The sequence below is a fragment of the Taurulus bubalis genome (assembly GCF_910589615.1).
Source record: "Taurulus bubalis genome assembly, chromosome: 21".
Classification (NCBI taxonomy): Eukaryota; Metazoa; Chordata; class Actinopteri; order Perciformes; family Cottidae; genus Taurulus; species Taurulus bubalis.
In genome coordinates, this window is record NC_136609.1 from 12,306,316 (window position 1) to 12,319,424 (window position 13,109).

Consider the following 13,109-nt stretch of genomic DNA (forward strand, 5'->3'; position numbering starts at 1 on the left):
TTTATTTATTGATGAAGGCTTTCTTCTTTCACCTACATCAAAGAGCGAGTGACACACAGGTGTGTGTGAGAGTGTGTGTGTCAGAGAGACTGACTGCATGTGCACATAAACCAAACCAGGAGGCGTGACGCCATAGCATCAAGATCCCCATCAGTACAGGGCAAGTCCATTTATTTATATAGTCCAATGTCACCAATCAAAGGGACACAAAGACACAGGACACAAAGCTCAAGCACATTATTCACACTGAGCAGAAAAGACCAAACACAGAGAGAGAGAGAGAGAAAGAGAGAGAGAGAGAGAGAGAGAGAGATACTTATTTCTCTGCTCTCTTCATGATATATGATATATTAATGAACTGAATGTCATATAGAGAATCTTTAAATACAAACCTCTCTCCTCTCAAACACATCAATTCTGATAGAACTTTTCATCAGCTTTTTTAAAATAAAATTAACATGAGGCACAATATAGTTGCTGCAGTGTAACAATATATTAACTCCTTTAAACCAGGCGCTGAAGGAACTGGTTCTAAAGGATTCCTGGAAGTCAGTCCTGAGTGCTGCATCAGGTCTACGTTTAGCATCAGGTCTACGTTTAGCATCAGGTCTACGTTTAGCATCAGGTCTACGTTTAGCATCAGGTCTACATTTAGCATCAGGTCTACGTTTAGCATCAGGTCTACGTTTAGCATCAGGTCTATGTTTAGCATCAGGTCTACGTTTAGCATCAGGTCTACGTTTAGCATCAGGTCTACGTTTAGCATCAGGTCTACATTTAGCATCAGGTCTACGTTTAGCATCAGGTCTACGTTTAGCATCAGGTCTATGTTTAGCATCAGGTCTACGTTTAGCATCAGGTCTACGTTTAGCATCAGGTCTATGTTTAGCATCAGGTCTATGTTTAGCATCAGGTCTAAGTTTAGCATCAGGTCTACGTTTAGCATCAGGTCTACGTTTAGCATCAGGTCTACGTTCAGCATCAGGTCTACGTTTAGCATCAGGTCTACGTTTAGCATCAGGTCTACGTTTAGCATCAGGTCTACGTTCAGCTTCAAGGAGCTACTCATCACTTGCAGCCTGGGTCACATGACAGCATGAAACCGCCGTGACCAGAGAGGCTCAGCGTCTCCTCTCCTCGTCCTCTCTGTGAGTGTCGTCCTCCTCAAAGGTTGAGGGTCCCGTCCCCCTGAACGCTGTCTCCATGCGTAAAAAGGTCCAGCATAATTAAGGGCATAATTTGAGTGACAGGTGTGGCCCCTCTAGCGGGGAGCTGACTGCTGCTTTTGCACCTGTATACTTTTTAAATGATGAAGGGGCTCTCACCCAACATGTTGGGTTCTATTGAGCATGGTTTGTTTGTCCGGCTCTCAGTCTGGTCCTGGTCTGCTTCAAGCAGGTCCAGCTCACTGGACTTATTTTACATTGTTTTTATTCAGTGTGGCAAAAACATACTCAATGTGGGTTGGAGAGGTTCAGGTTGCTTGTTTATTAATATTGAACGTGTGTGGTGTCATACCTGCAGACAGACAGGCAGACAGGTGAACAGAGAACCGTTGCAGCACCTTTCTGCTTCTTGTCTGCACGGACAGTGTTTTCTTGCTGTAGCTCAGACGTATGAGTTATGGATTATTCTTTCCCTGGATGGATGTGTCAGGTGTCTGCTGTCATTGTCTCATCACGCTGTTCATATAGATTTGACCAAATGAGAACCTGTTACTGCCCCATGCATCCGGTTCCAACAGCAGAGCTCGATCACAACTAATGCTGCCTTATCTCTTATTGACCTCCTTCACATTATTCATTTAGTATTACTTATATCAAAGCAGAAATGCTTCAATAATCGGTTCTAAACCAAAATCAATCACAACCAGCTGACTCGGTCCTGAGCGTTGTGAAATGTTCTTGTTACGTGATCTACACCAAAGACCAGACTCATATGGTATCTGGTTTGTTCTATTCATAATGTCTACTTATGTTAGGGACACTTTAAACAAGGACCTCACAGTCACTATGTTGACCCTGTGTGGGCAAGAGGCCATTTCAATGCTACTCTCAGACTAAGGGTCTGTCATCTAAGAGTTGGTATACAACAGATAAAACTGTTCAGAAGAAGAAAAGAGAAGATGCATACATGATGCTGACAGCTCTAGAACAGTCTGCAACGTTTATGAAAAAAGACACAATGCGTATCATGTTGTGGGAATTTAATCAACAAAAGAAAAGTGGAAACAATACTGTTGCAGGAGAAAGGGAGTGGCTTTTGTTCAGTGGGAGGACCGAGGGAAACTAGGGAGGAGGTAAAGGTATAAACTCATAGTCAAATGCACTTCAGTAACGTGGTGATCATAATTATGGAAACAGAAGGCTGTGTTTATTGGAACAGTGAAACACAAAGTAGAGTGACACGTCCAGGAATAACAGAGTGAGTCAGACCGGCTGACCAGCTGGGAGTTTAAATCCCATTCCCAGTGAAGTGGTGGAGGATGCCCAGAAAGGGTTGGAAGAGATGAGGGGTCACAGCGAGAACACCTTGACCGGGTACATTTTATACAGTGTTCCAAAGTTAAAGGGATTCATAACATTCAAAAAAAATGTAAAAAGTATATTATGAATATTCCAAATGCACTTTGATTTGGAAGCAGCTGTTATAATGCTCGCTGTATTAGTCCTATGGAGATTTAGTGCCTTACAGACTTCTCTTTTATTTTGAAAAACCATGGTTTGTCATGTCTGAGGAAACGGTGTACTATGGAATCAGGTAATACTTCTAGACGTGAGGAGTCAACGCTTCTACGGCTGAAGACTCTTTCAGTGGAGACTCTTCTACGGCCGGCTTCTAGTTGCCTTGAGCTTTTCTCTTCTTTCCTGGAAAAAGACACAAACATTACACCAGAAGAATTACACTGTAGACAGAAGTGGCCGAATATGAAATGATAAGATGGTCGTCAGGAGAGGCTCCAAAGTTAAGATATCAAAAGTGCTGGATAGAACACACTGAGGATTGCTCAAAGGTTGTCAGGGTTCATCTTCAGGATTTAGCTCAGTGAGTTGCAATGCAGAGCCATGTTGAAATATGTAAATGTATAAGGGGAGTGTTTGGCTGTAAAAGCCATTTGAGTGGTCAGAAGACTAGAACAGTCCACCACTCATAGTGGTGCTCCATCAAGGTCATCCAAACCATGTGAAAACATCCTCTGAGGACAGTGAATATCCAAACCAGATTCAGAAATATCTCAACAGACGGTCATGGTCCCCACAGGATGGACACTTATCCACGACTCCATGAGGTTATTATGTGCACATTCTTGTAATAACTGTAGTGGTTCTTCCACTGTTAGAGTCAGCAGGTTTGATCTCATCCAATACTTTGGCAAACGTGGAATAGCTGCTAAACTGAGGACCTGCTGAGAAGCACACGTTAGCATGCTAGCACCTTAAAGGACTCACGATGGTGCACGAACCCTGCAACATGGCTGCTGAAGAGCAGATCACGCCTGAGTTCTGCTGGCTCACCTTTGCTTTTGGTCTTGCTTGTTCCACTGCAAGCTTTGGACACAGACATCGTCTGCTGGCACTCCGCGTTATACAGAGCCCTCTTCAACGTCCCCGCTCTGGTCCGCAAGCCAGAGCTGGGATCACACTCTCCCCAACTGGCAAACCGATACTTGCAGTCGGCTGGAGGAGAGAAGTCACACAGAAGATAGCTGAAGACATGCAGCGTTCATACGTACAGAGCACACGTTTACAACGAGGTAGAGCAGGTTCTTCCTCCAAGAGAACTCACGTGTACTAAACCTTTCCACATGAGTACGCTGTTACAACTCTCTTCATAACATACATGTACATCGCCCTCAGCTATCATCCCTCTGCGTCCTGTAGCAGCTGCTTCACAGTCACATGACCTGCAGTCAAGCAAGACTTCGGTGTTCATATAGTCACGTTTCATATCCAGCAGCACAGATTCAGGCCAGACTCAAGTACCTGTCCTGAAACCATGTAATAGTGACTTTTAATAAGTAACTTGAGCACAAAGCCCTTTGTTTTAGGCCCCGCCCCCTGAGCCAGCCTTTCTTACCAAAAGTGTTACTGTCCTGCAGAAGAGATGTGAGACAAATAGGACCTTTCACAGCAGGGCAGGTCTCCTTCAACCTTTAAGCCCCGTGGCCCCTATATAGGTTGAATTGTACACATGATAGATAAACTGTGTAAAACATTACAATGATCATGAGCAAATATATTGATGTTAGACATCAAACTAAACAAGAGAACCTGGGCTACAATAATTAGTCAGCCATTTCAACACAACTCAAACACCAACTAAATTAATTTGATTCCAACTGTGGCTAAGCGGTTAGCATCCCTGTCCTTCAATCAGAGGGTTGGTGGTTCAAACCCCGGCTCTGCTATTCCAAGTCGATGTGTCCTTGAGCAACACACTTAACCCCTAACTGCTCCCTGAGCACAAATGTGAGTTTCTTTGGATAGAAGCGTCAGTGAAATGTAATTAAAATATCATGTCAGCCCACTCGGCGTGTTTCCAGAACTAGCAACCCGTAGCTCGCTGCTATCAGAACACATGAATCACTTTACAGTCAGAAATGCTACCTTTGTTGATTAGAAAAAGAAAAATACATTTTTCCCGGTAAATCCACACTGATTTAAGTGTATTGAACACCATAAGTAACATACAAGTGAAATATGAGGTTTGGTACATGAGAACATTCAAATGACACAGATGGCACAGATTTTGACCTGGCCTGAATGTTCTCTGTTCTAAACCCTTTGACTTTGTTCTGCTTCACTTTATCAAAGTCAAACCCATTAGAGTGGAATCTTCACTGCCACACTATCAACACCATTCATATCATTATAGCTAGACAGGTATTTATATTCATGCAGCGCTGCTGCACTGGATTGCATCATATGTTCCAGATGATGTTGTTTCCAGCTCTGTGTTCACATCCTGTATGTATCAGTGTGTATCACCCATTGTTACGTACTTACATCACTTTACACTGAAATACATTCACCTGCACTGTGTGTGTGTGTGTGTGTGTGTGTGTGTGTGTGTGTGTGTGTGTGTGTGTATGTGTGTGTGTTTGTGTGTGTGTGTGTGTGTGTGTGTGTGTGTGTGTGTGTGTGTGTGTGTGTGTGTGTGTGTGTGTGTGTGTGTGTGTGTGTGTGTGTTACCTCCAAATTCTTTCTTCCAGTTGCAAGGTACTCGACACCTCATGCTCTTGTTCTGCTGGTCACATGACCCCTCTCTAGACCCTGCTCCACAGTCCCCGTTGCTAGGGACACAGTTGCCATAGCGCCAGTCAGTGCATTCTGACCCGGACTGGGAGGGTTTGTTTTTCTCTGAAGATAGAATGATCAGACATGCATGCCTTCAATTTGATTTCATCATGCAATCCACAGATTCAATGAGCTACTGGTGGCCATCTGGAGCTGCCAGGTTCAACCAGTCTGCTGGTCACGGGAACACAAAGAGACCAGAGACCTCTGTCCTACTGACTCCTATTGGAGGTGATGTCATACACTAGAGACCTCATAGTACCATATGACCCCACTAGAGAGTTCATAGTACCATATTACCCCACTAGAGAGCTCATAGTACCATATTACCCCACTAGAGAGCTCATAGTACCATATTACCCCACTAGAGAGTTCATAGTACCATATTACCCCACTAGAGAGCTCATAGTACCATATTACCCCACTAGAGAGCTCATAGTACCATATTACCCCACTAGAGAGCTCATAGTACCATATTGCCCCAATAGAGAGCTGCCCTCACTGAATGCAGGGCTACTTGTGGTTCCTAGAGTCTTAACAGGGAACCAGAGCCTTCAGCTCCTCTCCTGTGGAACCAGCTTCTAATGTTGATATTCATTTTATTATCTCACACTCAAAAAGAAAGCAAGTAAGCGTAATGTTGAAATATTCTTTCAGATGCTGCTCTGCTTAGACTGGAGGGTTTGAGGGCAGAAGTGAACCTGCAGCGCTGTGAAGAGCACGTAAAGGTCTGAGCACTAGAAGCCGTTGAGGCCTCGTTCTCTGTCTGCTGGATGCTCCTGAGGCAGCTGGAGTTAGTTAGCATTAGTATGACTGTAAGCTGCTTTCAACAGCGGCCGTATTCCCAATGAGGAATAACAAGTTTGGGATACTATGTTTTGAATGTTTTTCAGATGTTGGTACATATCTTGACGTCTTCTTTTTGGGAATGATGGAATGTTATAACAATGGACCTCTAAGTAGTATTAGTGTGCAATACAGCATTAAATCAATGCCACTGTGTATAGCTGTAAATCCCACATGCGTCCTTATAGCACACATATTGCCTGTTAGTATCTGAGTTCAGACGTTGAATGAGATGTGATTTATAGCAGCAACATGTAGTGTATCGTAACGTGAGGAATAGAGAGAGAGCAGACAGGGAGAGAGAATCCTACCCTTCTTGTTCTTCCCTCCAGCCACGCTGTTGACCGTGATGAGAGTGACGGCCAGCAACAGCAGCGCAGCCCTCATGCTGAAAGCACATGAACATTGTAAAGTGTTGACCCTCACCTCGGGGTGGTTTCATGTGAAACCATTATCTGCTCCTCTCAGCACAGCATTACAGCTCATAACAAGCCGACTTCTGCACGATGTCTTTATACGAGAAAACAAGCACATCAAATGTTTTCTGAATCCTAAATGTGAAGTGAAAATGTTACACACAGTGCATCAGCTACTGGTTATGTTCTTATACACACTTTACTGTTTCTGAACGCATCAATATAACAATGTGGGTCATATAAACAATTCTAGATGAGCTCATGTTGATGTTTTATAGCCACTCATGGCCATCCTCAGGCGGGTGCAGGTTTAGGCCACACCCCTACCGCTGGTTACTGCTGGTTTCACAAGGTCTCCTGGCTGATGGTCCCGTGTTTGACCTTCCCTCCCCTGGAATGTAATTCACCACGTCGTTTTGTTGAATGGGAACAACATTGTTTGTGTTCCATTCTGCTAATATTTCTTTTCAACCAAAGTATTTTACTTGAGGCGGTTGACTGAGACCTTTAGCAGAGGCAGGAATAGTACAGGACATGCAGGGCTGTGGTTTTAACTGCACGTTAAAGACATTTTCAAGGTGTTTATCTGACTTTTCCTTTTATATAACTCAAAGGCTGTCAAACACACCGGCACTACCATCATATTTTCTTCACTAAAGGGTCTTTATACACTTGCAGTTTGAAGTAGACAGACAGGTGTGAAGACATTCATGCTTTGCAGCAGCAGCATCCCACCACACGTATCACATGCCCTGCAGACAGCAGCCATAACCGTATGAACACATGATCATGAAAGCATCAGACATCACATCCACCAGGAACAAACACACATGAAGTTCCCTCCTGCAGGTCCCGGCTCATTGTGGGAAAGCTTCAGGTCTCGCTGCATAGTTCTAGAAATGATCCTTTATTTTAGACTCGAGATAAAAGGACCAGCAGAAGATGGCTGCTTTTCACACGTCTTTCCATCCATGAAGTCTTTCATCTTCCACTTCAAGCTTGACATCATTAAGTATCTCAAGCTTTGCCTCACGAGCATCAACACCCTGACTCTCCCACAGGTGAGCTGCTCATACTCTACATGTATGTTTCTTCATTATTTAACTAATAACATAAGAGAGAACTTTATGTATTCATAGTCACAAGGTATTTTCAGGAGCTTTCCACCACATCGTGTGGCTCTCATCATGGAGGACATGACGGCTGAGCAAGACTCCATCAAAACCACAAGGAAGTGGACCTGATGAAACAACACGCGTCCCCATGACAATGTCAGCTTTTCCCCTTTTTAATTCACTAACACAAAGAGCAAGTAAAGCTGCTGCAGCATGATGGAGTGGATGTTTCCCACAGCAGCCAGGCGGCTCTAATAACCTGTCCAGGGACTGGAGCTGGAAAGCAGCGCAGCAGCATCCCATGAGGAAACCATTCCTAGCTTCTCCAGGTTTACCCGGAGTAGCACCAGGGGGAATACACACATATTCCTGCAATAAAGACCGTGGTCAACATCAGACTCATGTACCTGGAATCAGATGCTGAAGAGAAAGGTTTTAAATGGTGTTGCTGGTTATGATACCGTGAGACAACTGTGATATGATGAGACAAAATGAGGACAAAACTTCACAACTTGTGCATTTTGCTATTTTTAAAACTGCATTTTTGTCAATAACAAAAGCACCATATGAAAGAAGAATGATCAATCTTCTATTATCATTACCTTAAACAACAGAAGCCTGTTAAGTCAGAGTGAAGCTAACAGCGCAGTGCTAACAGCGCAGTTCTAACAGCGCAGTGCTAACAGCGCAGTTCTAACAGCGCAGTTCTAACAGCGCAGTTCTAACAGCGCAGTGCTAACAGCGCAGTGCTAACAGCGCAGTTTTAACAGCGCAGTGATAACAGCGCAGTGCTAACAGCGCAGTTTTTACAGCGCAGTGCTAACAGCGCAGTGCTAACAGCGCAGTGCTAACAGCGCAGCGCTAACAGCAAGTTGGGAAGTGACAGCACGATGCTCCACTGAGCCACGACAGAATCGACCCCACGCCTCTGATTGAGTTATTTTTGTATTTTGGAGTTTGAGGCTAGCAGTTTGCCTTCGCTAGTCGAGTCACCTTAAACTTAAAGGCCAACAAAGAGTGTTTCATGAAATATGTATGCATATTTCTTTCTGGGGCCCTACAACAGCGCCCCTTGTGGCTCAGAGTGAGCTGGCTTGCTGCAGCGTTTGACACAAGCTACGGAATGAAAACCATATGAACAGACGAGTTCAGTGCATCAGGGTTAATGCAACCTTTTATATTGCATATTGAATATTTTATGTTAATAACTGTATCAATGTGGCCGTAGTAACCCAGAAGTGTGTCTGACAAGTCTGCATCAAACCCCCACGAGGCTGAGGCGAGCTCAAGAGACCAGAGGGAAAGAGAGAGTGAGGGAAAGCACGACCTTTGACCTGCACACTCACTGCTGACGGACATGTGCAGAGAGGACGAGTTCAGCAGGCGGCCGGCGCACAACAGACAAGGATTCTGTCAAAAGCCCTTCAACCCATTACCCACAACCTGATTGTTCATGAAGCCAGTGACCATGAACACACACACACACACACACACACACACACACACACACACACCCGCAGGGCAGGTCCATGTATGTGAGTGTAAGTGTGCTTCTGCAACATTATAAAAAACAATCAGACAGTAGATCATATCTCCTTTCTATAGGAAGTGAGATCTCATTCTGCTTATTTCATTTGTTCATGAATATTACAGTGAACACCAGATATTAAAGCAGGCTGAATATTTAAAGATATTAAAGCTGAATATCCGTATTAAAGATATTAAAGCAGACCAGGGGTTACATATATATATATATATATATATATATATATATATATATATATATATATATATATATATATACACATACATGGACCCAATATACATGTATGTATATTGGGTCCATGTGTATATATATATATATATATATATATATATACATCCCTTTCATGGTCCCATCCTCCTGGTTGACCAGAACAGGGATGTTCAATGCAGAGGACCGTCTGCAGGATTCATTTGCACATGATTGTATATTATATATAATGTTTATATCCCGTTCACACAACCACACCCATGCTGTTTGACTCTTACTAGAGATGATGGTAACGTTACTTTGATGTATGCGTATTCATGAATGAATATGTAATGCCTCAGTGAATCCCTTGAGGTTTGAAAGGGTCACACCAGCATTTGGCCCCCGCAGATAAAGCATTGATCGTAGGGACCAGTGTGCTGGGTGAATGTGTCCTGGGCCACAGAGGAACTCTCAAGCTCCTCCAGGGACTTGATTCTCTCTGCTCTGATTCTTTCTGTCAGAGCCCTGAGGTCCATGAGACACCACCAGAGCCCCTCAGTCCTGAAACCACATTGTGACTTCCTCCTGAACAGACAAAGAAGAGGTTTCTGCAGGGTCGCCATGATGGCTCTTCTCTCCAGGGAATGAGAAGGAAAGCTCTTCTTCTTCAGTGTCATGGTGACAGTGGACCCAGTAGGGTCATCCTGCAGGACGATGTGCTTTCACTGTCACGTACATCTCCCACTCTGTAAGAGAGCCCAGTGAATGGAAGGAGGCTCCGTAATGGCACAAGGACAACCTTCCATGTGACTCGCCATGGAACCCGCGATGCCTTTGGAAGGTTCCGGGTCAGCTGTGGTACGTTCTGCCTCCAGGAAAGCAGTGTGCCGCACTCTGAAGTCCTGCATGACCCGAGGCGCTGCCGCCTACTTGGCTTTTATGTTACCACAGCAACGGCTGAGTGACGAGGGTTTGGAAGCAGCTCAAAGCAGCGTGGGCGGTGACTGACTCCATCATAGTTTCCCCTCAGGGCTTCCCGTAGCTACAGACCCACATACTGGACCCTGCAGCTGGTCCAGGCTCACATGCTGCCCTCAACACTTCCCTTCTGCCCGAACATCCAGAGGAGGCCACTGGGGGGCTGGGGGGCTAGGGGTCTGGGAGGCTGGGGGGCTGGGGGGCTGGGGGGTTGGGGGGCTAGGGGTCTGGGAGGCTGGGGGGCTGGGGGGTTGGGGGGCTAGGGGTCTGGGAGGCTGGGGGGTTGGGGGGCTAGGGGTCTGGGAGGCTGGGGGGCTAGGGGGTTGGGGGGCTAGGGGTCTGGGAGGCTGGGGGCCTGGGGGGCTGCTCGTCCGTGAGCTTCTCATTGCGATTAGTTAAGCCTTACGTCTCCTTCTTTGCAACGAATAAATGTCCTGATCAATGATTTTACCACACGGTGTCGAGTGAATTTTCCTATCAAGAATAAACCAAATGTGTGTATTTAAAAGTGATGGAGCTCCTTTACGAGGACCCCACATGTTCAACAGCTGAGTCTCCTTCCTGCACTGAGTCTCAAAACCTCCACGTTTGGTCCCATTGAGAGAATACTCTGATCCTCATGTTCTCAACACTCTAATCATTTTGCTTCTAGTCAATAACAATACACACTGTTCCCACACACACAAACACACACACACACACAGATTGAAAAAAGCAAGGTGACAGTTCCCTGTGTTCAATCTGAAAGGAGCACAATTGTTTCCATGACGACTGTGACATGACAGCACCTCTTATGATGCTGTCATAAATGCTGTCATGACATCATCATAACAGCATCATAACAGCATCATGACATCATCAAGACATCCAGCTGCTTCTTGTCCTGTTTCAAACACCCAGCTGTTGGTGTGAGAGCCCACACCTGACAAGTCACCAGACAGGTGGCCAATGAAAGCTAGGGTCTTGCTGTCTGTGACCATTATTATTCATATTCATATTACTACACAGCAGACCTGTAAACAATGCACAGACCTGGGGCACAATGCTGCCAGACCGCTCCTAAATATTCACCAGGTGGATCTCTCTTTCTCTCTCTCTCTCTCTCTCTCTCTCTCTCTCTCTCTCACTCTCTCTCTCTCTAACTCTCTCTCTCTCACACACACACACTCACACACACACACACACACACACACACACACAGCTAAGCTACTTTTATCAGTAGGAAGCAAAAACCTGCATTTCTCACATTTCTAATCAAACCCTAAAATATGCTACAATAGCTTATCTGCTGCACACACACACACACACACACACACACACACACACACACACACACACACACACATACACATACACACACACACACACGCACACACACACACACACAAAGGAGCAGAGAGCTGCTCTACTGTGGGAAAGTGGGGTGATTACATAACGACTAATAAAACCAGCGTCAGATGAAAAGCACTTACAAGAAGAATACTGTACAAGGTGTGTATTTAAAAATGTATGTTCATATTTAATACCGTATTTTGAATACAGCAACACAGGAAGCACGAGTTAAAAGCATCTAATGACAATGTACGCAATGTAACAACTTTAAAGGTTATTAAAGAACTAGTGTTAGGGTGAGCTGAGGAGAACAAACAACCCACGAGGTGATGAAGTCATTCAACAAGTTATGATGTAATAATATGCAACGTGAAGGAATATGTAGCGTGAAGGAAGAGATGAATGCAGAGATCACTTACTTGTTCAGCAGAAGTTGTAGAAAGAAGAGAGAAAGTTGTGTTTCCACTCAGGAGCTCCAGAGCCCAGACCCGCTCTGTCTCCTAAAGCAGTTCATTCTGGTTCATTAGACCCATTCACACACACACACACACACACACACACACACACACACACACACACACACACAGAGAGAGAGACACACACACACACACACACACACACACACACACACACAGAGAGAGAGAGAGAGAGACACACACACACACACACACACACAGAGAGACACACACACACACACACTCAGAGAGAGACACACACACACACACACAGAGAGACACAGACACACAGAGAGAGAGAGAGAGAGAGAGAGAGAGAGAGAGAGAGAGAGAGAGAGACACACATACACACTCACACACACACACACACACACACACTAACCAACCCTAACTCAGCAGGTCATCAGGTCAGACCCTTTCGAAAGCACACCTCACCAACGTGACTTTATTACTTATGACTTTCTTATTCTATGACATTATTATTGCATTACTTTCTTATTCCATGACTTTCTTGTTTCATGACATTATTATTCATGACTTTCTTATTGTTGCTTACAGATCCTCATCAGCCCCTCAGCTGCAGCGAGGAGAACATCTTTTGAGCCGTTGTTGTTTCTTTGATCAGCGTCTTGTCTCACGGTGTCTCTGCTTTCATCCCATAATGGGGACTGGATCAGAAGGGACCAGGAGGCAGAATCCAGCACAGAGCAGAACAATGTGGAGCTCTGACGTACCAGAGACGCTCCGATGCCACCAGGAAAATCTCACTCACACACAATAAACCTCTGAAGCTGCTGGATGTAAACACATCAGTCTAAAAGTCCAACCAGAAGGCGATGGGTTCAGGGCTCTTTATGAACAGATAGTTGGTTATCAGCTCACAGTTGTTGTTGCTGCTCCTGCATGAGAGCATGGACTTTGATGAAGCTTTGTAA

At 44.9% G+C, this 13,109-nt stretch overlaps 1 protein-coding gene across 1 annotated transcript; it reads right to left on the reverse strand.

Annotated features, from left to right (window-relative positions):
• Positions 1-2,838: 2,838 nt before the first annotated feature.
• On the reverse strand, positions 2,839-6,530 carry LOC306752720 (midkine-A-like; the record flags this gene model as incomplete). Its single annotated transcript, XM_079236514.1, has 4 exons — positions 2,839-2,867; positions 3,516-3,677; positions 5,193-5,360; positions 6,455-6,530. The coding sequence occupies 4 exons, from the start codon at positions 6,528-6,530 to the stop codon at positions 2,839-2,841; spliced, it is 435 nt and encodes a 144-aa protein (XP_079092640.1).
• Between the last annotated feature and the right edge of the window lie 6,579 nt (positions 6,531-13,109).